Source organism: Kogia breviceps, chromosome 17 (genome assembly GCF_026419965.1).
Source record: "Kogia breviceps isolate mKogBre1 chromosome 17, mKogBre1 haplotype 1, whole genome shotgun sequence".
NCBI classification, from domain to species: domain Eukaryota; kingdom Metazoa; phylum Chordata; class Mammalia; order Artiodactyla; family Physeteridae; genus Kogia; species Kogia breviceps.
The window spans coordinates 34,605,639-34,633,067 of NC_081326.1; the positions used below are offsets into that span (position 1 = coordinate 34,605,639).

The following is a 27,429-nucleotide window of genomic DNA, read 5'->3' on the forward strand; positions in this document are numbered from 1 at the left end:
AGAATGATTTTGGGAGTGTTCCTCCCTCTGCTATCTTTTGGAAGAGTTTGAGAAGGATAGGTGTTAGCTCTTCTCTAAATGTTTGATAGAACTCACCTGTGAAGCCATCTGGTCCTGGGCTTTTGTTTGTTGGAAGATTTTTAATCACAGTTTCAATTTCAGTGCTCATGATTGGTCTGTTCATATTTTCTATTTATTCCTGGTTCAGTCTTGGCAGCTTGTGCATTTCTAAGAATTTGTCCATTTCTTCCAGGTTGTTCATTTTATTGGCATAGAGTTGCTTGTAGTAATCTCTAATAATCTTTTGTATTTCTGCAGTGTCCGTTGTTACTTCTCCTTTTTCATTTCTAATTCTATTGATTTGAGTCTTCTCCCATTTTTTCTTGATGAGTCTGGCTAATGGTTTATCAATTTTGTTTATCTTCTCGAAGAACAACCTTTTAGTTTTTTTTTTTTTTTTTTTTTTTTGCGGTACGCGGGCCTCTCACTGTTGTGGCCTCTCCCGTTGCGGAGCACAGGCTCCGGACACACAGGCTCAGCGGCCATGGCTCACGGGCTTACTTGCTCCGCGGCATGTGGGATCTTCCCAGACCAGGGCACGAACCTGTGTCTCCTGCATCGGCAGGCGGATTCTCAACCACTGCGCCACCAGGGAAGCCCAACCTTTTAGTTTTATTGATCTTTGCTATCATTTCCTTCATTACTTTTTCATTTATTTCTGATCTGATCTTTATGATTTCCTTCCTTCTGCTAAATTTGGGTATTTTTGTTCTTCTTTCTCTAATTGCTTTAGATGCAAGGTTAGGCTTTTTATTCGAGATGTTTCCTGTTTCTTAAGGTAAGATTGTATTGCTATAAACTTCCCTCTTAGAACTGCTTTTGCTGCATCCCATAGGTTTTGGGTCGTCATGTCTCCATTGTCATTTGTTTCTAAGTGTTTTTTGATTTCCTCTTTGATTTCTTCAGTGATCACTTCGTTATTAAGTAGTGTACTGTTTAGCCTCCATGTGTTTGTATTTTTTACAGATCTTTTCCTGTAACTGATATCTAGTCTCATAGCTTTGTGGTCAGAAAAGATACTTGATACGATTTCAATTTTCTTAAATTTACCAAGGATAGATTTGTGACCCAAGATATGATCTATCCTGCAGAATGTTCCATGAGCACTTGAGAAAAATGTGTATTCTGTTGTTTTTGGATGGAATGTCCTATAAATATCAAATAAATCCATCTTGTTTAATGTATCATTTAAAACTTGTGTTTCCTTATTTATTCTCATTTTGGATGATCTGTCCACTAGTGAAAGTAGGATGTTAAAGTCCCCTACTATGATTATGTTACTGTTGATTTCCCCTTTATGGCTGTTAGTATTTGGCTTATGTATTGAGGTGCTCCTATGTTGGGTGCATAAATATTTACAATTTTTATATCTTCTTCACGGATCCATCCCTTAATCATTATGTAGTGTCCTTCTTTGTCTCTTGTTATAGTCTTTATTTTAAAGTCTATTTTGTCTGATATGAGCATTGCTACTCCAGCTTTCTTCTGATTTCCATTTGCATGGAATATCTTTTTCCATCCCCTCACTTTCAGTCTGTATGTGTCCCCAGCTCTGAAGTGGGTCTCTTATAGACAGCATATATATGGGTCTTGTTTTTGTATCCATTCAGCCAGTCTGTGTCTTTTGGTGGGAGCACTTAATCCATGTACCTTTAACATAATTATCAATATGTATGCCCTATTACCATTTACTTAATGGTTTCGAGTTTGTTCTTGTAGGTCTTTTCCTTCTCTTGTGTTTCTTGCCTAGAGAAGTTCCTTTAGCATTTGCTGTAAAGCTGGTACGGTGGTGCTGAACTCTCTCTGCTTTTGCTTGTCTGTACAGGTTTTAATTTCTCCATCAAATCTGAATGAGATCCTTGATGGATAGAGTAATCTTGGTTGTAGGTTTTTCTCCTTCATCAATTTAAATGTGTCCTGCCACTCCCTTCTGGCTTGTACAGTTTCTGCTGAAAGATCAGCTGTTAACCTTATGGGTATTCCCTTGTGTGTTATTTGTTGTTTTTCCCTTGCTGCTTTTAATGTTTTCTTTGTATTTAATTTTTGATAGTTTGATTAATATCTTGGCATGTTTCTCCTTGGATTTATCCTGTATGGGACCCTCTGTGCTTCCTGGACTTGATTAACTATTTCCTTTCCCATATCAGGTAAGTTTTCAACTATAATCTCTTCAAATATTTTCTCAGTCCCTTTCTTTTTCTCTTCTTCATCTGGGAACCCTGTAATTTGAATGTTGGTGCGTTTAATGTTGTCCCAGAGGTCTCTGAGACTGTCCTCAGTTCTTTTCATTCTGTTTTCTTTATTCTGCTCTACAGTAGTTATTTCCAGTATTTTATCTTCCAGGTCACTTATCCGTTCTTCTGTCTCAGTTATTCTGCTATTGATCCCATCCAGAGTATTTTAAATTTCATTTGTTGTGTTGTTCATCATTGCTTGTTTCCTCTTTAGTTCTTCTAGGTCCTTGTTAAATGTTTCTTTCATTTTGTCTATTCTATTTCCAAGATTTTGTATCATCTTTACTATCATTATTCTGAATTCTTTTTCAGGTAGACTGTCTATTTCCTCTTCATTTTTTAGGTCTGATGGGTTTTTATGTTGCTCCTTCAACGGCTGTGTGTTTTTCTGTCTTTTCATTTTGCTTATCTTACTGTGTTAGGAGTCTCCTTTTTGCAGGCTGCAGGTTTGTATTTCCCGTTGTTTTTGTTGTCTGTCCCCAGTGGTTAAGATTGGTTCAGTGGGTTGAGTAGGTTTCCTGGTTGAGGGGACTAGTGACTGTGTTCTGGTGGAGGAGGCTGGAACTTGTCTTTCTGGACGTCTGGTGGTGTGTTTTGGGGTGTCTGTAGCCTTATTATGATTTTAGGCAGCCTCTCTGTTAATGGATGGGGCTGTGTTCCTGTCTTGCTAGTTGTTGGGCATAGCGTGTGCAGCACTGTAGTGTGCTGGTCGTTGAGTGAAGCTGGGTCTTGGTGTTGAGATGGAGATCTCTAGGAGATTTTTGCTGTTTGATATTACATGGAGCTGGGAGGTCTGTTGTGGACCAGCGTCCTGAAGTTTGTTCTCCCACCTCAGAGACACAGCCCTGACGCCTGGCTGGAGCACCAAGAGCGTTTAATCCACACGGCTCAGAATAAAAGGGAGAAAATTTAGAAAGGAAAGAAAGGAAGGAAGGAAGAAAGAAAGGATGGCAGAAATGAAGAAAGAAAGAAAGAAGGTAAAATAAAGTAGGATAAAATAAAGTTATTAAAATTAAAAATAATTATTAAGAAGAAAAATGTTTAAAAGTAAAAAAAAAAAAAAACTGGACGGTCAGAGCCCTAGGACAAATGGTGAAAGCAAAGCAATACAGACAAAATCTCACACAGAAACACACACATACACACTCACAAAAAGAGAAAAAAGGGGAAAAAATAATATATCTTGCTCCCAAAGTCCACCTCCTCAACTTGGGATGATTCATTGTCTATTGAGGTATTCCACAGATGCAGGGCACTTCAAGTTGATTGTGGAGCTTTAATCCACTGTTTCTGAGGCTGCTGGGAGGGACCTCTCCCTCTCCTCCCTGTTCACACAGCTCCTGGGGTTCAGCTTTGGACTTGGACCTGCATCTGCGCATAGGTCGCTCAAGGGTGTCTGCTCTTCGCTCAGATAGGACAGAGTTAAAGGAGCAGCTGATTTGGGGACTCTGGCTCACTCAGGCCGGGGGGAGGGAGGAGTATGGATGCAGGGCGAGCCTGCAGTGGCAGAGGCCAGCATGACGTTGCACCAGTCTGAGGAGCGCCATGTGTTCTCCCGGGGAAATTGTCCCTGGATCCCGGGACCCTGGCAGTGGCAGGCTGCACAGGCTCCCGGGAGAGGAGGCATGGAGAGTGACCTGTGCCCGCACACAGGCTTCTTGGTGGTGGCGGCAGCAGCCTTAGCATCTCATGCACGTCTGGTGTTTGCGCTGATAGCCACGGCTCGCGCCTGTTTCTGGAGCTCCTATACATGGCGCGCTTAATCCCCTCTCCTCTCGCACCAGGAAACAGAGGCAAGAAAAAGCCTCTTGTCTCTTCAGCAGCTCTGCGTCTCTTGTCTCTGGAGCTCCTTTAAGCAGTGCACTTAATCCCCTCTCCTCCTGCCCCAGGAAACAAAGAGGGAAGAAAAGGTCTCTTGCCTCTTTGGCAGCTCCAGACTTCTCCTGGACTCCCTCCCAGCCAGCCATGGTGTACTAACCCTTTCAGGCTGTGTTCATGCCGCCAACCCCAGTCCTCTCCCAGCTTCCGACAGAAGCCCGAGCCTCAGCTCCCAGCACCCGCCCACCCCAGCAGTTGAGCAGACGAGCCTCTCAGGCAGGTGAGTGCTGGTCGGCACCAATCCTCTGCAGGAATCTCTCCACTTTGCCCTCTGCAACCTGTTACTGTGCTCTCCTCCATGGCTCTGAAGCTTCCCCCTCTGCCACCCACAGTCTCTGCCCGTGAAGGGGCTTCTAGTGTGTGGAAACATTTCCTCCTTCACGGCTCCCTCCCACTGGTAGAGGTCCCGTCCCTATTCTTTTGTCTCTGTTTATTCTTTTTTTTTTTTTTGCCCTACCCAGCTACATGAGGAGTTTCTTGCCTTTTGGAAGGCCTGAGGTCTTCTGCTAGCATTCAGTGTGTGTTCTATAGGAGCAGTTCCACATGTAGATGTATTTCTGATGTATCTGTGGGGAGGAAGGTTTTCTCTGCATCTTAGTCTTCTGCCATGTTCTCCTGAGCCCCTATTTTTACTTTTTTTGAGAAACCTCCATACTGTGTTCCATGGTATCTGTACCAATTTGCATTCATACCAATAGTGCTCAAGGGTTCTCTTTGCTCCACATCCTCACCAACACTTGCTATTTGTTATCTTTTTTATAATAAACATTCTGACAGATGTGAGGTGATTTCCTGTAGTTTTCCCTGATATTAGTGATGTTGAGGATCTCTTCATATGTCTGTTGACCATCCAAATGTCTTCTTTGGAAAAATGTCTGTTCAGGTCCTCTGCCCAATTTTTTTTTTTTTTTTGTGGTACGCGGGCCTCTCACTGTTGTGGCCTCTCCCGTTGCAGAGCACAGGCTCCGGACGTGCAGGCTCAGCGGCCATGGCTCACGGGCCCAGCCGCTCCGCGGCATGTGGGATCTTCCCGGACTGGGGCACGAACCTGTGTCCCCTGCATCGGCAGGCGGATTCTCAACCACTGCGCCACCAGGGAAGCCCCCAATTTTTAATTGTTGTTGTTGTTGTTGTTTTGGTGTTCAGTAGTATGAGGGTTTTTTTTGTATATTTTGGGTATTAACCTATTATCAAATATATTGTTTGCAAATATCTTCTCCCATTCTGTAGGTTGCCTTTTGTTCTGTTGATAGTTTCCTTTGCCATAAAAATGCTTTTTAGTTTGATGTAGTCCCATTTGTTCATTTTTGATTTTGTTTCCCTTGCCTGAGGAGACATATCCAGAAAAACATTGCTAAGACTGATGTCAAAGAGCATACTGCCTATGTTTTCTTCAAGGAGTTTTATGGTTTGGGGTGTTACATTTAAGTCTTTAATCGATTTTGAGTTTATTTTTGTATGTGGTGTGAGAAAGTAATCCAGTTTATTTCTTTTGCATGTAGCTGTTTACCATTTATTGAAGACGCTGTCCTTCCCCATCGTATACTCTTGCCTTCCTTGCTGTAGATTAAGTGACCATATACATGTGGGTTTATTTCTGGCTCTTGGTGTTTTTTTTTTTTTTTGGCTCTTGATTTTTGATTCCATTGATAATGTGTGTCTGTTTTTGTGTCAGCACCATACTGTTTTGATTACTGCTGCTTTGTAGTATAGTTTGAAGTCAAGGAGCATGATATCTCCAGTTTTGTCCTTCTTTTGCAAGATTCTTTTGGCTATTTGGGGTCTTTTGTGTTTCCATACAAATTTTAGAATAATTTGTTCTAGTTCTGTGAAAAATGCCATTGGTATATTGATAGGGATTACAATGAATCTGTGGTCACTTTAATAGTATTAATTCTTCCAATACATGAGCATGGTATATATTTTCATTTGTTGTGTTGTCCTCAATTTCTTTCATTAATGTCAGTTTAATGAGTATAGGTCTTTTACCTTCTGTAAAAGATTGGTTAGATTTAGTCCTAGGTATTTTATTCTTTTTGATGCAATTGTAAATGGACTGTTTTCTTTCTGATAGTTTGTTGTTAGTGTATAAAATTCAACAGATTTCTGTATGTTAATTTTGTATCCTTCAAGTTACTGAATTCATTTATTCTAGTAGTTTATTGGTGGTGTCTTTAAGATTTTCTAATATATAGTATCATGTCACTGGCAAATAGTGACAGTTTTACTTCTTCCTCTCCAATTTTGATTCCTCTTATTTCTTCTTCTTGGCTGATTGCTGTAGCTAGGACTTCCAATACTATGTTGAAAAGAAGTGTGAGAGTGGACATCCTTGTCCTTTTCCTGATCTTTGAGGAAATGCTTTCAGCTTTTTGCTGTTGTGTATGATGTTGCTGTAGGTTTGTCATATATGGCTTTTATTACGTTGAGGTATGTTCCCTTTATACCCACTTTGTTGAGAGTTTTTATCATAAATGGATGTTGAATTTCTTTCTTATTAATATCTGCTTTGGGGATCTACTTGGAAAGTTTTCATTAGCATAAGTTTATATAAACATTTACCTATACATTCTGGAACAAATGTAAAATCCAGACCCGAGCACATTTAAGAACTTAACATACCAATTAATTCGACCATTTATTCATTCATGCAACAAGTATCTATTGAACACATACACATTAGGCATTCTTCTAAATGCTGGAAATAAAGCAGCAAATAAGACCAAGGTTCTTGCTATCATGGAGTTATATTACAAAAGGAATATGAACATGTAGCATATAATTTAATGTGGGATCTCAAGTTAATGGGGAAAGAATGTATTACTTAATATACAATGCTGCTACAACTAATCAACCGTTAAGAAAATAAATTAGATTCTCATTTCATACATCAAGTGTATTACAAATGGATTAAAAATCTTTATTTTAAAAATAAAAGCATGAAAATACTGGAAAAAACATAAGCAAATATTATATAAAGGAATATTATATGCATTCTTGAACATGAAAACTTTAGAGTAAGATCTCAAGGCAATTTTAGAAAGACCTCTTATTTTTTAAAAATGAATAGAACAAGGTAATTTTTGAATAATAATCTTTATTAGTATATTTTAAAGGTACATATAATCCTGAGCAACAGCATTTATACATTTATCATTTCCTCTTTGAAATTTATGTGTAGTTTGTTCCAAACTCTCTGATGAGGACATTTTTATACTAACTAGGAACATAAATAATTAAAAATATTATTCTTATCCATGGAATAGCCAATTAATTTACTCAGAGCATCTCATTATCTAATTATACTACTTCAAATGCTTTAGAATATTACCTCTCAGTTAAGCAATTTCTTTTTAAAAACTGCAAAGATGGGCAGTGCAAGAGCTGATTCCTTAAATCCTAGTGAATTCTTAGAAAACTATGTTGCTTTTTGTCTTTGATCTGTATTTTGAATAAATTTGGTAATTATTTAACCAGCTATATTTGAGAAGAATGGTGAAAGTAATTGCATCTCATCTCAATATTTTAGCCAGTGTAAAATGTTACAGGCTCCCTTCACATATAAGTATTCCATAATTATCCCAATAAGAAAAATTTACCATGATCTAATGAAAAGGAGGAAAAGGAGGACAACCTAACATAGATACATCTTTGTAAATGGTTAAGTATTATGAAATATGTTATGCGAAATACTTCCTTCAGGCTCCATAAAGGAATACATAGAGATTATTAACATTAAATTTCAAAAATCTAGGCCAGAACTTTTAAAATTAGTAAATAAAAAAATGACAAAAATAAAAGACAAAAAAATCCTGTGACAAAGACAAAGATCCTGTGACCTTTGAAAAAAAAAAAAATTTACCCAACATATCTCCAGCTGTGGACAAATAAATATTTTTATTCTTGTATTTTAAGTTACTACCAAAATATTATATCTTTCTACAAACAACATAAAACAAGCATACAGTATCTAGAAATGGTCTTTATCTGACAAGAATATCAAGTCTTTGAAGGTACACTAATTTTTTTTTTCCTGAATAAGGTCACTATGATCTTAGTTATAAGTTACAGTAAGCAGTTCAAGCAAAATGTGTATTGCTTAGATTTTAAAGCAAGCAATTGTGTTACTGCTTAATTAAAATATAAGTATAAATGTGAAGCTATTATACCAACATTTATAAATACTTCTTGGAAATACAGATCAGCAAGTAATGGAATAACTGATTTAAAAATAATGAAAGGTTGATGTTATATGTAAAGTTTGGGAACAAATCAAAAATATATTTAAGAGATGTAAAAGAACATGAAGACCAAGCTTTATTACTTGGAGCTTGAAAACTTAGCAGCAAAACAACCTATTTGTATATAATGTAGTACAATGAGTATTTGTTCATAAAAGACTCCCAAAATCTTAAAACTTCATACATAAACTAGAATGAAAGCCATTAGGTAAATGATTCAAAGATGCCAGAGTAGTTTATCCAGAACTGCTAGATACTCTCACCTGCATTACCAAATCATAAACAAGCTTATGCAAAACTGTGTTCCGGATAACTCACTCTTATAGCTCCCCAATAACAAGCTCGGATAAGGCAGATCAAACCTAAGAGATAAGCAACTGCCCAAGAAACATATGTTGCATGAAATCGCCTTGCAAAACCTTGGGTGCCAACCTAAAATAAAAAGCAATATAAAAATAAAAGGTTAGAAACTGAGAACTTGTGTTGGATTACATGCAATTTTTATGAAATATATTCCTGAGATGACAAAACCCCGACAAAATATGAGTTGCTGCATTTGTTGGCTACCACTAACAGAGTAAAATTTAATAAAATGACATTGCTAGTAATATTAACTATAAACTTTATGAAATAAACAAAAATTCCATTAAAATATCTTATTTATAAAAGGAATTTAATCTATATAACCCCAATGACATCCCCATGTTGATAATAAATCTGTTTGACTTGAATAAAAAGAAGAAGCTTTTATCAGACCTTCATAGCCGAATGAGTATTACTTCAGCTTTGGCCATGACAAAATTGGTCTGGCACTAAATAAAAACAAATGGGCTTTTGTTAAATGGAGGGTAAAATTCCCAATGTCAAGGACCTTCAGAGGGATCCCAAGACATGATTTCACCTGGATGGGCAAGTTCCAGGCCCATGGATTGGCTTCAGATTGCTCATAGTTTTTCAGAAGCTTCTGGGCCTGGTATGTGAGGGAGGCAGGTTCTTCAGCGATGAATGAAGGTTGTTCCAGACCTCACCATTTACTATTGATAAAGTTAAGAGGAAAGAATTCTAACAGTGAGTAGAGTAATACTCACAGTTAATCCAACTCCAATGAAAATACATATCATTCCAATGGTAATATATGCACAGCAGCGTCTTCGAGGAAGTGCGCTACCCACAGAGGAACTGCAAATTCATAAGAACAAAAAAGAATATTAAGTATTTACATGAAGATTCTCCTTTTCATCTTTGTGAATATTTATCTAGGTTTTAGTAACACATACACTTCCATTTATTTATTCAGCTTGAGAGACAAGAACGTACATAATATTTTTAATGAGTGATCTAAATCATACCTGGTGAATTTGTGTGTGAATTTTCGTGGATTTAAACAAAATTCAAGTCTTGGTCATTGACAAAGTCCACAAAAACTCACTATTGTCAATAATGATCATCCAAGGTAAAAATTTATTTCCAAAACAATCTATTCCAGAATGGAAAATCAGTGCTATCTTACAAATAGAAATTGATTTTTTTTTACATTTATAATCATTGCTATATGTTTAGTGTAGAAAATTTGGAAAATAAGAATAAAGAAGAGAAAGGAAAAGGAAAATTACCTGTAATTCCACTACCATAAATACCACTATTTTTCTCCAGTCATTTTTTACAACTTACCAATTTAGCATAAACATTTTCTTACATCATTAAGTATTCTCAAACTGGAATTCTGATAAATGAATATAACATAACAACAAATTCCCTAGTATTGGACACTTTTTCCTTCTTGGAAATAATGCCAGCTAAGCAACATCTAAAAGCATTGTGCTTATTTTTTTTAATGAAAGTATAGTTGATTTACAATGTTGTGTTAATTTCTGCTGTACAACAAAGTGATTGTTATACATATATATATACATTCTTTTTTATATTCTTTTCCATTATGGTTTAACACAGGATATTGAATATAGTTCACTGTGCTACATAGTAGGACCTTGTTGTTTATCCATTCTATATGTAACAGTTTGCTTCTGCTAACCCCAAACTCCCAATCTATACCTCTCCCCCACCAACTACCTTGGCAATCACAAGTGTTTTTGTTTCATAGATAGGTTCATTTGTGTCATAGTTTAGATTCCACACATAAGTAATATCATATGGTATTCGTCTTTCTCTTTCTGACTTACTTCACTTAGTATGATAATCAGTAGTTGCATCCATGTTGCTACAAATGGCATTATTTTATTCTTTTTTAATGGCTGAGTAGTATTCCATTGTATATATGTACCAAACCTTCTTTATCCATGCATCTGTCAATAGACATTTAGGTTGTTTCCATGTCTTGGCTATTGTGAATAGTGCTATGAACACAGGAGTGCATGTATCTTTTTGAATTATAGTTTTGTCTGTACATATGCCCAGGAGTGGGATTGCTGGATCATATGGCAACTCTATTTTCATTTTTTTGAGAACCTCCTTACTGTTTTCCACAATGGCTGCACCAACTTGCATTCCCACCAACAGTGTAGGAGGGTTCCCTTTTCTCCACACCCTCTTTAGCATTTATTTGTAGACTTTTTAATGATGGCCATTCTGACAGACATGAGGTGGTACCTCACTGTAGTTTTGATTTGCGTTTCTCTAATAATTAGTGACATTGAGCATCTTTTCATGTGCCTGTTGGCTATCTGTATGTCTTCTTTGGAAAAATGTCTATTTATGTATTCTGCCCAGTTTTCAATTTGAGTTGTTTGTATTTTTGTTGTTGAGTTGTATGAGCTGTTCATATATTTTGGAAATTAAGCCCTTTGATAAGGGCTTAATTCACATCATTTGCAAATATTTTCTCCCAGTCTAAGTTTTCTTTTCATTTCCTTTATGGTTTCCTTTGCTGTACAAAAGCTTGTAGGTTTGATTAGTCCCATTTGTTTATTTTTGCTTTACTTCTATTGCCTTGGGAGACTGACTTAAGAAAATATTGGTACAATTTATGTCAGAGAATGTTTTGCCCCTGTTCTATTCTAGGAGTTTTACAGTGTCATATCTTATATTTAAGTCTTTAAGCCATTTTGAGTTTATTTTTGTGTATGGTGTGAGAGTGTGTTCTAACTTCACTGATTTACATGCAGCTGTCCAAATTTCCCAACACCCCTTGCTAAAGAGACTGTCTTTTTACTTATTGTATATTCTTGCCTCCTTTGTCAAAGATTAATTGACCATAGGTGTGTGGGTTTATTTCTGGGCTCTATTCTGTTCCATTGATCCATATGTCTGTTTTTGTGCCAATATCATGCTGTTTTGATTACTGTAGCTTTGTAGTATTGCCTGAAGTCTGAGATGGTTATGCCTCCAGCTTTGTTCTTTTTCTTCAGGATTGCTTTGGCAATTCTGGGTCTTTTATTGTTCCCTATGAATTTTAGGATTATTGTTCTAGCTCTGTGAAGAAGGTCATCATTAATTGCAGTAGTGTACAGTCTGCTATCTGGAGTTATTAGGGTATCTGTGATTCATTGCCTTTATATTACATTTAGCCTTAGACTGCTTTTAGCTTTAATAACTATGTCTGCATTTGGTGATTTTTCATGCCTTATATCTCACAGCTGGCCACCATTTCTCATTTACCTATGTATCTACCTCTGGCAGTCTAAGCTACTATGGATTAGAAGGCAACTAAATTTGCTAGAATATACTCAATAAGTCAAAAGGTTCTAAGTGAACACCAGAGCAGTTTTTCTGTGAGCCAAAGGAACACACTTTAGTATATTAATTTCAGTGCATGAATTCTACTTAGAAAACCCATGCTCATTTTTCATCACTCAACTTAAATAGTCACTAACTCTGGAAAATCTTCCCAGGAAAGAAATAACCTACTGCTACTCTACCCAAGTGCCATCTTATCATAGGGAGAAGGCAATGACAAAAACACCTATCACATGCATAATAAAATCTCTTATACATTTAATACAAATATGGTATCTGTATGCAATATATTGTATTGTTTTGCAAGTGTTAAAACTTTACATGTACATGTGTTAAACTGTATCCTTCTGTGACTTGCTTTTTTTCCCTCAGTACTCTACATGAGATTTTTCCATAGTCATATGTGGAAACTTACTTCATTCATTTGCACAACTATCTTCCATTATATGGAATAACACAGCTTACTCATTCTCCCTGTTGATGGACAGTCAGGGTTTTGTTTTGTTTTAAACGTTTTTGCTATTATAACAAGGCTACTTTGAATTTGATTTTACATGTTTCCTTATGTACATATGCAGGAATTTCTCAAACATATACCTAGGAATAGAATTGCTGGGTAGTACTGTAGACATGTTTTTAATTTTAACAAATGCTAAATTTATATCCCCACCAACACGATTTGAGAGCTTCCACTGCTCCACCTACATCCTCATTAACCCTTCAACACTTGGTATTGTTCTCATATTTGACAATTTCACGAGTGTGAACGGTATTTCATTGTGATTTTATTATGCATATCCATAATTTGCAGTGAGGTTGGACATCTTTTCAAATGCAGGTTGACTACTGGTTTTCTTTTTCTATTAATTGCTTGTTCATACCTATTGTCTCTGTCTTGGGCTGTCTTTAACTTACTGATTCATAGATGACATTTATATAATCTGCATACTATTCCATGCAGCTATATATGCTACACATATCTTTTTGTAGTCTGTTTTTATAAATTCAACTTTTTTTTTTTTTTTTGCGGTACGCGGGCCTCTCACTGTTGTGGCCTCTCTCATTGCAGAGCACAGGCTCTGGATGCACAGGCTCAGTGGCCATGGCTCATGGGTGCAGCCGCTCCACGGCATGTGGGATCTTCCCGGATGGGGGCACAAACCTGTGTCCCCTGCATCGGCAGGTGGATTCTCAACCACTGCGTCACCAGGGAAGCCCTATAAATTCAACTTTAATAACACATTTTGATCATGAGTATTTACTAATGATACCAATGTAACACAAAGTACTTCGAATACAGTCAAAACTATCAATCTTTTCCTTTAAGGTTTGTACTTTTTTATGCCTGTCTAGGAAATTCTTTCCTACTTCTGTCATAAAAATATTTTTCTATCTTTTCTTCTAAAAGTATTACAATTTTGCTTTTTGTATTGCCAACTACAAATTGGCACTTGCCATCTACCTATAAAAGGATTAAATCATGAGCCACTGTGGGTGCTGACCTTCAACATCCCCTGAAAGGAGTTCAAGGTGGAGTTCAGGAATGAGGCTCTTTGTGCTCTGGGAAAAACTGGTAGAACAGGTCTTCAGATAGTTTGATATCTTCAGATTTTATGAGCCCAATTCTTGTATCTCCTTGTAACTAGAAAAGCACTAAAATCCTTCATGGTGATGTCTGCTCCTTGTGACTAGTGGTAATCTTCATGAGACTAGAAGCAACCTCCTGCAAAAAATATGTGCTTGCCTGCATGTACTCCCCCTTTGCCAAAATCGCATTATACTGACCTTCCCCCCTCTCTGGAGCAGTTTCTCAGGGCTTTCTGAAATGCAGTCTCCCGGGCTATAGTCCTCATTATGCCCCCAATAAAACTCACAAATCTCACATTGTGCATTTTTTTTCAGTCAATAGTATTTATGTCGATCTACAAGAGCAGATTCCTTATAATTATCTATTTTTATTTTACATATTTCAAAGTTAGATTATTTGTTGCACTCAAGTTCAAAATTTATATTTCTGATGAAGTGACCATGATAATTCTTTTTACATCTGTTCTATGATTGCCATTGACTCAATATGGTAACAAGTCTTCTGCTGCAGTTGCCTTTTCCAAGCAATTGGAGGAAGGGAGAGAAAAGGAGGCCAAGCAGTTTTTGTCTTTAAGGAGAGTATCAGGAAGATGTATTCATCACTTTGTTCATATTCCATTGGCCCTAACGTAAACACATGGTCACAACTATCTGTAAGAGAGGTTAGGAAATGCAGTCTCCAGCTGGGTGGCCATTAAGACTGACAGTTCTACTGCAAGGAAAGAGAGAACAGCAGTCTTTGCTATTTTAACTAATATTACTATTGCTATTTTATTGTTGGTTAGTGTTTGCCTGGTATATCTTTCATTTTGGTTAGTGTTTCATGGTTTCACCTTTTACTTTTAGTCTATGTTCTCATATTTCATGTGTTTCTTCTTCAAATTGCATACAGATGTACTTAAATCTAGTCTGATAATTTCTCACAAGTTTTATTGACAAGTTTAGTCTAATTATATATATTCTGACAACTAATATATATTGATTAACCCTTCTACCTTATTTTGGCTTTCTATTGTTTCTCTACCTGATTCTCTACCCCCTTTTCTGGACTTCTTTTGGATTGACTATGATTCTTTTATTTCATTTCCTACCTATTAGTTAGAAAGTTTTACAATTTATTTTTATTCATTTAGCAGTTGCACTTAAATTTTTAATATGCATACCTTTTAAAAACTAAAATCATTTGGTAAATCTATCTTCCCAATAAATGAAAAGATTTTAAAAAGCTTTAACTCTAAACATTCCACTCCCATCTTACATGTTCTTGTTTTTCAATATTTCAGTTCAATTCTTTTATCTATCTATCATCTATTTATTTATTTATTTATTTATTTTTGGCTGTGTTGGGTTTTTGTTGCTGCGTGCAGGCTTTCTCTAGTTGAGGCAAGCAGGGGCTACTCTTTGTTGCAGTGCATGGACTTCTCATTGTGGTGGCTTCTCTTGTTGTGGAGCATAGGCTCTAGGGGGTGCATGCAGGCTTCAGCAGTTGTGGCACATGGGCTCAGCAGTTACAGCTCACGGGTTTAGTTGCTCCACATGTGGGATCTTCCTGGACCAGGGCTTGAACCCGTGTCTCCTGCATTGGCAGGAGGATTCTTAACCACTACGCCTCCAGGGAAGTCCCAATATTTCAATTCAATTCTATTTTTGTTTCTTCAAATTTGTTAGCATGAATACCATTACTGTTATGGTTTTGGTATTTTATATAGTTAGTGTTCTTGATGAATGTTTAGAATTTCTTGGTTTATACTTTCTTTATTCTTGCAGAGCAGAAATTTCTTCAGGGATATTTTCCCTAAATTCATCTTTTATCAATTTTTTAGTGAGGGTATCAGAATGGTAACCACTCTGTTTTGGTTGTTACTGCTGGTTAGTTGGTTCTGCATCTGCAAATATCTTTATTTTACCTTCATTAGTCTGTGATGGTTTAGACACTTTGACACTTAAGTTCTCTTAGAACTTTGAAGTATTTTTAAACTTTTTGGCTTCCATTGTTGCAGTTGAGACGTTTGCTGCTATCTTTTTCACACTAAAAATCTGACTTTTCTGTCTCAGCTTTTAATATGTTCTATTTATTTTAGGTTGTCTGCAATCTCACTATAACATATTTGTTTATTCTGCTTGGTTTCATTGTTCCTTTTGAATCTACAGGTTCATATCTTTCATAGATCTGAAAATCCTTAGGGATTATCTCTTCAAAATGCCTCTATCCCATTCTCTAGTTTTTCCTTCTAGATCAGAAATATATCAGATGCTCTTATATATATTTCTTTTAATATTATTTTCTTCTTTGTCTCTCTGACGGATTCTAGGTAATTTACTTTACTCTATCTTCCAATCCACAACTTTGGTTGTCAACTTAATCTGACCTGCTGTTTAGCTTGTTCCACTGTATTTTCATTTCTGTAATTTTTAATTTCCTGAAGTTTTATTGTTTCTTTCAAAACCTGCCTGCTTGTTGTTTGGGTTAATTAGTTTTTTTATTTCTAAATAATCGTACACTCAAAAGAAGTTATAAGAAATAATATAGAGTACTCTCATTCATCCTCTACCCAATTTCCTCCAGTGGTAACATCTTGCAAACTACAGTACAATATTATAACCAGTGTACTGACATTAATACAATCCACTGATATTCATATTTCCTGTTTTACTTATATTAATTTGTGTGTATGTGTACATTTAATTCTGTACAATTTATCCCATGTGGAGGTTCATGTACCCACCACCACAGTTAAGATACAGAAGAGTTCCATCACTGCAAGGATCCTTTTATAACCACACTCACCTCCCTCTTGCCTACCCACCCCCTGTACTCACCACACCATGATGCACCTGTTCTCCATTCCTAAAATTTTGTCATTTCATAACTGTTATATAAAAGGAATCATGCTGTAGGCCACCTTGTGTGACTGGTTTTCACTCAGAATAATTCTCAAAGATTCACCCAAATGGTTGCATGGATGAATTATTGTTCATTCCTTTGACTGTCAAGGTCTGGATAAATCACAGTTTGTTTAACAATTCAGCCATAGAAGGACATCTAGGTTGTTTCCAGTTTCAGGCTATTAAGAATAAAGTTGCTATGAACATTCATGTACAGATTTTTGTATGTGCCCAGGTCGTTTCTTATAGACTCTTATCTGTCTTCTCTTATTTCTATTTAAAAAAAATAAAACATTTTAGACATGGTTATAATATATTCTATATCTAACATTATGATATCTGAAGTTCCTAGAAGTCTTATTATGCTGTTTGTTATCAATGCCAATTCTGCTTATTGTATCTTGTTTCTTCATTTGGTATTTTTGTTGAGAACTTATTTTGACAGACCTTAATATAAGAAATCCTAGCAGACATGGTTTAGGAATGTCTTCATCCACAGAGAATTTTCATTTGCTCTTCCCAGGCTCCCTAGAATGATACCAATCTTAAACTACTTTAAAATGATTTCTGGGACTGGGTTTTCTTAGACCATATAAACCAGGTAAAATATAAACCTGAAATTCACTGTTCTTATACAAATTTCCATTTGTATTCTTCCTTTTCTGGTGGGCATTTTCCTTGACTTACTCTATTCATGAAGAATAGTCCTTTATTGGGGGTGGGGAGGGATGGTATTCGAACTCTCCACCTTCTACAAGACCAAGGCCTTCTCTATCATTCTTCATTTGAACACTGAAACCCAAGTCTCTGGGTCCCTAGTGTTGATAAATATCCTTAGGACAGCCCTGGTGGTCATTTGCTCTTCATTTTTGTCTGCTGGGGATTTTCTTAACTTTCATATGAACTGAACAATGCATTTAAAAGGATATTTGTAATAGTTAACTAGTCTTTCATATTATTGGATGTGAAAGTCAAGAGCCTCTAATATACAAAACTGTGGACACTGAATATCCAAGAGGAAAAGATCATTCAAGGTTTCTCAAACATCTGATTATTCACTCTCAAATTGTTTACCTTCCCCTTCATAACTCTCCCCTGTGAAACACTAGCATTGTGAAGGACACCTGAAAAATAAAGATGGTGCCAAGCAGTGTTATTTAAGCACAATTTTCAGATGAGGTAGCCAGGGAAGGCTTTATTAGGTGAAGCTTAAGGGCAGGGTAAGATGTGAATAGGTGGGAGAGTAAGTCATCTTAACTGCTAACAGTAGCATTGTTCAGCTAGAAAAATTAATACTTTTGTTCAAGGAACAAGCAGCAAAATAACCTTTCTTCCAGAGAAAGTTTCTGTAAGTGAGTAAAATTAAAGGGATTTTCAGGTAATTTTTGAGGTTAAGTAGTTATTTTCCAAGTAAACAGGAATGAGAAAGGGACGAGCCAGGTCACTCCAGGCTTAGCAGGAGATTAAGAGACAAAAGCAAGAAACTCTATTGTATATTTATGGAAGTAGAAGAATTTGTTGAGGCTGGTGGTGTGTGTAGAGGTAGAAGAAAACATAATAAAGATACCACTAGAGAAGTTAGGCAAATATCTAAACTTGGAGGGTTGTATAAATCTTGATAAGACGTTTAGAGTTTGATTTTGGATTTTAGGCAATGGGCCTGTGATGATCTATATGGTGCATTTATGTCAATAAGTAGAAAATATCTTTCCTTAGCATACTTCATATGGCACTAAGAGAAAAACCTAAAATAACAATGGCAATGGCACCTCCTTGGGTTGTGCAATATACAATCTGCACAGCTGTATGCTATGGCCATGAATTTGGGAGCTACTAAAAGGTTTGAAGCCGGAGAGTTTGAAATCATATTTTTACTTGGAGACCTTTACTCTAATAAACTGGAAGAGAACTATAAGGCTGAAGACCAAGACATAAATTAGAAAGCTATTTCAGTAGTCCTGGTGAGAGATCCTGAATGCTTAAACTATATATAATAGAAATAGTAAGAATAAGATAACAGAATTGAAATGTCAAGAGACAGTATTGACAGGACGTGTTTCTATTTGGATATTGTGAATAAAGATACACTCAGATTTCTGTCTTGGTCAGCTGAGCAGATAGCAAAACATTCATTAATGTAAGTTATTCATCAATACACAAGGATGATTAGTTTGCAGAGTGAGGTGGGCAAGTTGGATATATTCTGTTTGAAATGCCTATGGGACACCAGGTTGAAATAACTACAGGCAAATGGTTAATACAGATTGTATATTTACATCTGAAGATCTGAAGAGAGATCTAGGGTGATTTAATGGTATATTGGTTGTGATTTAGTGGCATATAAATGATATAAAAACATGAGAAAGCACAGATATATTGTGATTAGGTTCCAATACTGGAGAATAGCAATATTTAATGACTTGGAAGAGGAAGTGGAGCCAAGAAAGGAGATAGCAAATGCATGTTCTGAGAAGTGGGAGAAAATCAGGAGAAAGTGATGTCTGAAACCAAAAGAAGAACAAATTTCAAGGAAAAAAAGCAGGGTAATCAACAGAACCAAATACTAAAGTGAAAACAAGGAAATGAAGATTGAACAGATCTATTAAAATTTGCAAGTGGGGAGAGCAATCAAGATGGCAAAGTACTCAGACGTGAAGCTCACCCTCTCTCACAAATACAACGAAAGTACATCTATACATGGAACGATTCTCACAGAATATATACTGAATGCTGGCAGAAAACCTCAAACTGCTGAAAGGGCAAAGAAAATCTCCATGTAACCAGGTAGGAAAAAGGAAAACAGAAAGAAAAAAGAAAAAAGAAAGTGAAAAAGGAATCAGAACCAGACCTGTGGCCCTGGGAGGGAGCTGTGAAAGAGGAAAGATTCCTGCACCTTGGGAGGCCCTTTCAGCAGCTGGGAGATCAGCCTGGATGTAAGGGGAGCTTCAGAGCTTCTGAGGAGAACACTAGTAGCCGGTTTGCAGCAGCCCAGTCTGACACGCTCATCTTCTGGTTCTGGCAGGGACTGTGTGCTGGAACTCCGGCTTTGGAGATCAGAACCAGGGAGAAGAGTGGGGTTGGCTGTGTAGAAACAGACTGGGGGGAGGGGGCTGGAATCTAGAGTGACCACTGCTGCGGGTGTACACCAAGGAAGCCTGGGCCACCTTAGAGGCCAGACGCCATTGTTTGGGGGCCACACTAGGGAGGGTCGGGACCTGGATTATAGCTTTTTTCCCTGTGCATGTGCTTGCAGAGGCAGGATAATGCCTGCACAGGCTCCAGGGGTGGTCCCAAGCCTCCACTGTAGCCTGCCCAGACACCAGGAGTGGTTGCCAGGCCCCTGTGGACACGCTCCTGGACCCCAGGAGTGGTTGCCACCCCTTGCTGACTCCCTTCTGGACCACAGGAATGGTCATGGGCCCCTGCTGATGTGCTCCCGGACTCCAGGAGTGGTCATGGCCCCCCTACCAACTCCCTCCCGGAACCCCAAGAGTAGTTGCGGGCTCCCACTACCACCCATCTGAACTCCAGGAGTGGTTGTAAGCTGCCTCCATTCCCATCGCATGCCCCAGGGGGTGTGCCTGAGCCACCAGCCGCTGCCAAAAACCCCAAGACCAGAAACCAGCAACCTCAACCAGCACCCCCTATCAAGGAAATAACAACCAGCACACACTGAAGAAAGAGGTAACAGGCATCCATATTAAAAACAGCCCTTGCACCAAACATACTAAACCCACACAAGCTACAAAGGGACAATCCTACATATAAATAGCCCTCAAAGACCACAGTAGATAATGGTTTATCTAAATTCACAGAGTAAGAGAAATATAAGTAAAATGAAAAAGCAAAGGAACCACTCACAGTTAAAAGACCAAGAGTATTCCCCTGAAAGAACAAACAATGAAGCAGACCTCTTCAGTCTAATAGATACAAATTTCAAAGAGGAGATAATGAAAATACTGAAGGAATTAAGAAAAATTATCAACAGAAATGCCAAGTATTGTAAAAAAGAACTAGAAACTATAAAGAGGAACCAAGAAAAATTAGAGAACTCATTTGTAGAGACGAAAGCTGAGCTCAAGGCAATACATAACACAATAATACAGAATAAGTGACCCGGAAGATAGAATAGTAGAAATCATGCAATCAGGACAGAAGACAGAAAACCAAATGAAAAAAAAAAAGAAAGAAAGCAATGTAAGAGACCTATGGGATAATATAAAGCATGCCAACCTATGCATAATAAGGATTCCAGAAGGGGAAGAAAGAGAAAAGGGGATCAAAAATGTATTTGAAGAAATTATGGTTGAAAACTTCCCAAATTTAAAGAAGGAAACAGATATCTAGGTACAGGAAGCAGAGAGGGTCCCAAACAAGATAAACCCAAACAGACCTACACCAAAACATAACAACAATGGCAAAAGTTAAAGATAGAGGATTCTAAAGGCAGCAAGAGAAAAGCAAAGAGTTAATTACAAGGGAACCCCCAAAAGGCTGACTTCTCTGCAGAAGCAATGCAGGCCAAAAGCAAGTGTCAAGATATACTCAAAGTCCTGAAAGGGAAAAATCTGCAAACTAGTACACTCTACTCAGCAAGATTATCATTTAGAATAGAAGGTGAGACAAAGAATTTCTTGGGCAAGCAAAAACTAAAAGAATATAGCAATACTAAACCTATCCTAAAGGAAATATTAAAAGGTCTTCTCTAAATAGAAAAGAAGTAAGAATCTATAGAAAAGAGAAAATCACAATTGGAAAATAAATCACTTAAATAAGCCAGTACACAGATTTTTTAAAAATCAAAAATATTTTATGTGAAAGTTATGATAACCACAATGAACAGCAAAAGGATGAACATGAAGATGTAAAAGAGGACATCAAAATCATAAAATGTGGAGGAGGATAGTAAGAAAATGTAGATTTTTTTCCCCTAGAATGTGTTTGAGCCAATATGACTACCAGTCTAAGGCAAGTAGATATACGAAGGGGTTAACATAGTTGATAAACAGGGTAACCACAAATCAAAAACATACCATATATTTACAAAAACCAAAAAGAAGATAACATAGGCATAATACAAAAGAAAATCATCAAGCTACAAAAGTAAAAACAAAAAGAAAAAGAAAGGGCTAAAGAAGAAATATGAAATCAATGGGAAAACAAGGTTTAAAATGGCAATAAATACATATCTATCAAGAAGTACCTTAAAAATCAATGCACTCAATGCTGCAATGAAAAGACACAGAGTGGCAGATTGGATTAAAAAAAACAAGAGCCTATGATATGTTGCCTACAAGAGACTCACTTTAGGTCAAAGGACACAATAGATTGAAAGTGAGGGGATGGAAAATGATATTTCATGCAAACCGAAATGACAAGAAAGCAGGGGTCACAATACTTAGACTAAATAGAATTTTAAACAAAGCCATAAAGAAACATAAAGAAGGACACTATATAATGATAAAAGGACCACTACAAGAAAAGGATTTTACACTCATCAACATATATGTACCTAATACGGGATCACCCAAATACATAAAACAAATACTAACAGACATAAAGGGAGAAATTGACAGGAATACAGTAATAGCAGGAGACTTTAACACCCTAGTCACATCAATGGACAGATCTTCCAGACAGAGAATCAATAAGGCAACAGAGATAGTAGATGATACAATAGAACAGTTAGACTTAATTGATATCTTCAGGACATGACATCCAAAAAAAAAAAAAAGTGCACATGCAACATTCTCAAGGATTGATCACATATTAGGGCCAAAACAAGCCTCAACAAATTTAAGAGTATAGAAATTATCTCATGCATCTTTTCTGATTACAATGGCATAAAACTAGAAATTAACCACAGAAAAAGAAATGAGAAAAAAATGATTACATGGAGATGAAACAACATGCTACTAAAAAACCAATGGGTTAATGATGACATCAAAGATGAAATTTAAACAAAATACCTATATAGTACTACTATATGACCCAGCAATCTCACTACTGGACATATTCCCAAAGAAAACCATAATTCAAACAGACACATGCACCCCAATGATCATTGCAACACTGTTTACAATAGCCAGGACATGGAAGCAACCTAAATTACCATCAACAGAGGAATGGATAAAGAAGATGTGGTACATATATACAATGGAATATTAATTAGCCATGAAAAGGAACAAAACTGAATAATTTGTAGAGACATGGATGGACCTAGAGTAAAGTAAGTCAGAAGGAGAAAAACAAATATTGTATATTAACGCACATATGTGGAATCTAGAAAAATGGTATAGATGATCTTATTTGTAAAGCAGAAATAGAGACAGGGACATAGAGAACAAATATATGGATACCAAGGGGGAAAGAGGGGGTTGGGGGTAATTGGGAGATTTGATTGACATATATACACTATTGATACTATGCATAAAATAGATAACTAATGAGAACCTACTGTATAGCTCAGGGAACTCTACTCAATGTTCTGTGGTGACCTAAAGGGGAAGGAAATCCAAAAAGAGGGGATATATGTATAGCTGATTCACTTTGTTATACAGTAGAAACTAATACAACATTGTAAAGCAACTATACTCCAATAAAAATTAATTTAAAAATAAGTAAGATATAAAAAAGTACCTTGAGACAAATGACGATGAAAACACAACCATACAAAACCTATTGGATACAGCAAAAGCACTTATCAGAGGGAAGTTCATAGAGATACAGGTCTTCCTCAGAAAACAAGAAAAATCTCAAATAAACAACTTAACATACCACTTAAAAGAATTAGAAAAAGAACAAACAAAACCTAGAGTCAGCAGAAGAAAGGAAATAATAAAGATCAGAGAGGAAATAAACAAAACAGAGATTTAAAAAATAGAAAAATTAATAAAACCAGGAGCTTATTCTTTGAAAGGATAAACAAGACTTACAAACCTCTGGCCAGGCTCACCAAGAAGAAAAGAGAGAGAATACAAATAAACAAAATAAGAAATGAAAAAGGAGACATAAAAACTGATACCACAGAAATACAAAAAACCATAAGGGAATACTATGAACAATTATATGCCAACAAATTCGAAGACCTAGGAGAAATGAACATTCTTCTAGAAACATACAGCCCACCAAAACTGAAAGAAGAAATAGATGATTTGAACAGACCAGTCACTAGAACTGAAATAGAATCTGAAATTTAAAAACTCCCTACAAACAAAAGTCCAGAACCAGATGGCTTCACAGGTGAATTCTACCAAACATACAAAGAAGAATTTATACTGATCCTTCTCAAACTCTTCCAAAAACCTAAAGAGGAAGGAACACTCTGAAGGACATTCTATGAAGGCACCATCACCCTGATACCAAAACAAGACAAAGACACCATGACAATAGAAAATTACAGGCCAATATCTTTGATGAATATAGATGCAAAAATTCTCAACAAAATATTAGCAAACCAAATCCAGCCACACATAAAAAAGATCATAAACCACAACCAAGTGGGATTCATCCCAAGTTCACAAGCATGGTTCAACATATGCAAATCAATGTAATATACCACATAAACAAAAGAAAGGACAAAAACCACATGATCATATCAATAGATACAGAAAAAGCATTTGACAAAACTCAACATCCATTCATGATAAACATTCTTACCAAAGTGGGTACAGAGGTAACATATCTCAAAATAGTAAAAGCTATTCATGACAAACCCACAGACAATATAAAATGAAATGGTGAAAAGTTGAAAGCCTTCTTGCTAAAATCTGGAATAAGACAAGGATGCCACTCTCACCACTTCTCATCAACATAGTATTAGAAGTCCTAGCAACAGCAACCAGACAAGAAAAAGAAATAAAAGGTATCCAAATTGGAAGAGAAGAGGTAAAATTGTCATTATATGCAGATGATATGATTCTATATATAGAAAACGCTAAAGACTCCACACAAAAACTACTAGAACTGATAAACGAATTCAGAGAGATATCAGAATATAAGATTAACATACAGAAATCAGTTGCATTTCTTTATGCCAACAATGAAATATCAGAAAGGGAATGTTAAAAAACAATACCTTTTAAAATCACAACCCCAAAAATAAATACTTAGGAATAAACCTCACCAAGGATGTGAAAGACTTATATGCTGAGAAGTATAAAACATTAATAAGGAAACTGAAGGTGAGTCAAAGAAATGGAAAGCAATCTACAGATTTAATGTGATCCCTATCAAATTACCCATGACCTTTTTCACAGAACTAGAACAAATAATCCTAAAATTCACATGGAACCATAAAAGACCCAGAATTGCCAAAGCAATCCTGAAGAAAAAGAACAAAGCTCGAAGCACAACCATCCCAGACGTCAGGCAATACTACAAAACTACAGTAATCAAAATAGCATGATATTGGCACAAAAACAGACATATGGAACAATGGAACAGAATACACAGCCCAGAAATAAACCCACACACCTACAGGCAATTAATTTTCAACTAAGGAGTCAAGAATATACAATAGGAAAAAGTCTCGGGCTTCCCTGGTGGCGCAGTGGTTGAGAATCCGCCTGCTGATGCAGGGGACACGGGTTCGTGTCCTGGTCTGGGAAGATCCCACATGCCACGGAGCAGCTGGGCCCGTGAGCCATGGCCACTGAGCCTGTGCGTCCGGAGCCTGTGCTCCACAACGGGAGAGGCCACAACAGTGAGAGGCCCACGTACCACAAAAAAAAAAAAAAAAAAAAAAAAAAAAAAAGTCTCTTCAGCAAGGGGTGTTAAGAAAGTTGGATGGCTACATGTAAATCAATGAAGTTAGAACATGCCCTTACACTGTACACAAAAATAAACTCAAAATGGCTTAAATTCTTAAACATAAGACATGACACCATAAAACTCCCAGAAGAAAGCATAGGCAAAACATTCTCTGACGAAAATGGAAAAAATGTTTTCTTAGGTCAGTCTCTCAAGGCAATAGAAATAAAAACAAAAATAAACAAATGAGATGTAATCAAACTAACAAGCTTTTGAACAACAAAGTAAACCATAAACAAAACAAAGAGGCAACTTACAGAATGGGAGAAAATATTTGCAAACGATGCGACTGACAGGGGCTTAATTTCCAAAATATACAAAAAGCTCATACAACTCAACAACAAAAAGCAAACCCAAGTGAAAAATGGGGAGAAGACCTAAAGAGACATTTCCCCACAGAAGACATACAGATGGCCAATAGGCACATGAAAAGATGCTCAACATTGCTAATTATTAGAGAAATGCAAATCAAAACTACAATGAGGTACCACCTCACATCAGTCAGAATGGCCACCATTAAAAAGTCTACAAGTAACAAATGCTGGAGAGGGTGTGGAGAAAAGGGAACCCTCCTACACTGTTGGCGGGAATGTAATGTGGTGCAGCCACTTTGGAAAACATTATGGAGGCTCCTCAGAAAACTAAAAATAGAACTACCATATGCCAGCAATCCCACTCCTGGCATATATCCTGACAAAACTCTATGTCAAAAACATATATGCACGTCTCTGTTCATAGCAGCACTATTCCCAATAGACAAGACATGGAAACAACCTAAATGTACATTGACAGATGAATGGATAAAGATGTGGTACAGGGACTTCCCTGGTGGTCCAGTGGTTAAGAATCCATCTTCCAATGAAGGGGACACAGGTTCAGTCGCTGGTCGGGGAACTAAGATCCCACATGCTGCAAAGCATTCTAGAGCACCACAACTAAGACACGACGCAGCCTAATAAATAAATATTTTTTAAAAAAGATTTTACAAAAAGATGTGGTACATATATACAATGGAATACTGTTCAGCCATAGAAAAGAATGAAATAATGCCATTTGCAGCAACATGAATGCAACTAGGGATTATCATACTAAGTGAAGTATATCAGAAAGAGAAAGACAAATACCATATGATATCACTTGTATGTGGAATCTAAAGTATGACATAAGTGAACCTATCTATGAAACAGAAACAGAATCAGGGACATAGAGAATAGACTGGTGGTTGCCAAGTGGGGAGAGGGTTGGATTGGGAGTTTGGATTAGCAGATGCAAACTGATATATATAGAATGGATAAACAACAAGGTCCTACTGTATAGCACAGAGAACTATATTCAATATCTTGGGATAAACCATAATGAAAAAGAATATGAAAAATAATGTATATATATATGTATAACTGAGTCACTTTGCTGTACAGCAGTAATAACACAACATTGTAATTTGACTAAACTTCAATTAAAAATCAATTTAAAAAATAAAAAATAAAATTTGCAACTGGGACATCAATTTTGTCAGAGCAAATTCAGTGGCCTAGTGGGGACTGATGCTAATTCTACTTTACTCCTGGAGGAATGCAGCACCATGATGAACTAAAGAGATATGCCTTGAAAGGAAGAGACATGCATCCCTCTGAGAAGAAGAAATAAGTGAGCATAGACATAAAAAATGTTTAGAGGTAGGAAGTGTGAAGATGAGGGAGTTCACAGATAGCCTCAAACATTTGAGAGAGACAGGAAGAAGGCAACTCATTTGCTGAGATAGAGAAGAGGGTATGAGGGATGGGGGTTTAAGAGGAACAGAAAATATCTGGAGATAACCACTTTGAGGAATGGGGGAGAAAGTTAATCAAGGACACTTAAATAGGGAATATCAAGCAAGGGTTTAGCTGAAATGTAAAGCTCTACATTTGTAAAGAGCTAATCAACATAGAATTTTTTCAGCTCTCAGTTGTCTTGGTAAAGGAAGGAAAAAGCCATGTCCATATTGATGCAAGATTGGTGGTTTGAAAAGCAGGTGGATGGATCTGAATTTCAAGGGA

General features: G+C 36.8%; 1 protein-coding gene across 1 annotated transcript in view; it reads right to left on the reverse strand.

Moving 5' to 3' along the window:
* Positions 1–6,788: 6,788 nt before the first annotated feature.
* PIP4P2 (phosphatidylinositol-4,5-bisphosphate 4-phosphatase 2) overlaps positions 6,789–27,429 on the reverse strand; it is an 85,213-nt gene continuing 64,572 nt past the window's right edge. Inside the window, exons 6-7 of the mRNA XM_059043479.2 lie at positions 9,502–9,592; positions 6,789–8,845 (exon numbers count right to left, since the gene is read on the reverse strand). Coding sequence (XP_058899462.1) covers positions 8,702–8,845; positions 9,502–9,592 — 235 coding nt within the window. The 3' untranslated portion in view covers positions 6,789–8,701. The remainder of the gene's footprint in view (positions 8,846–9,501; positions 9,593–27,429) is intronic.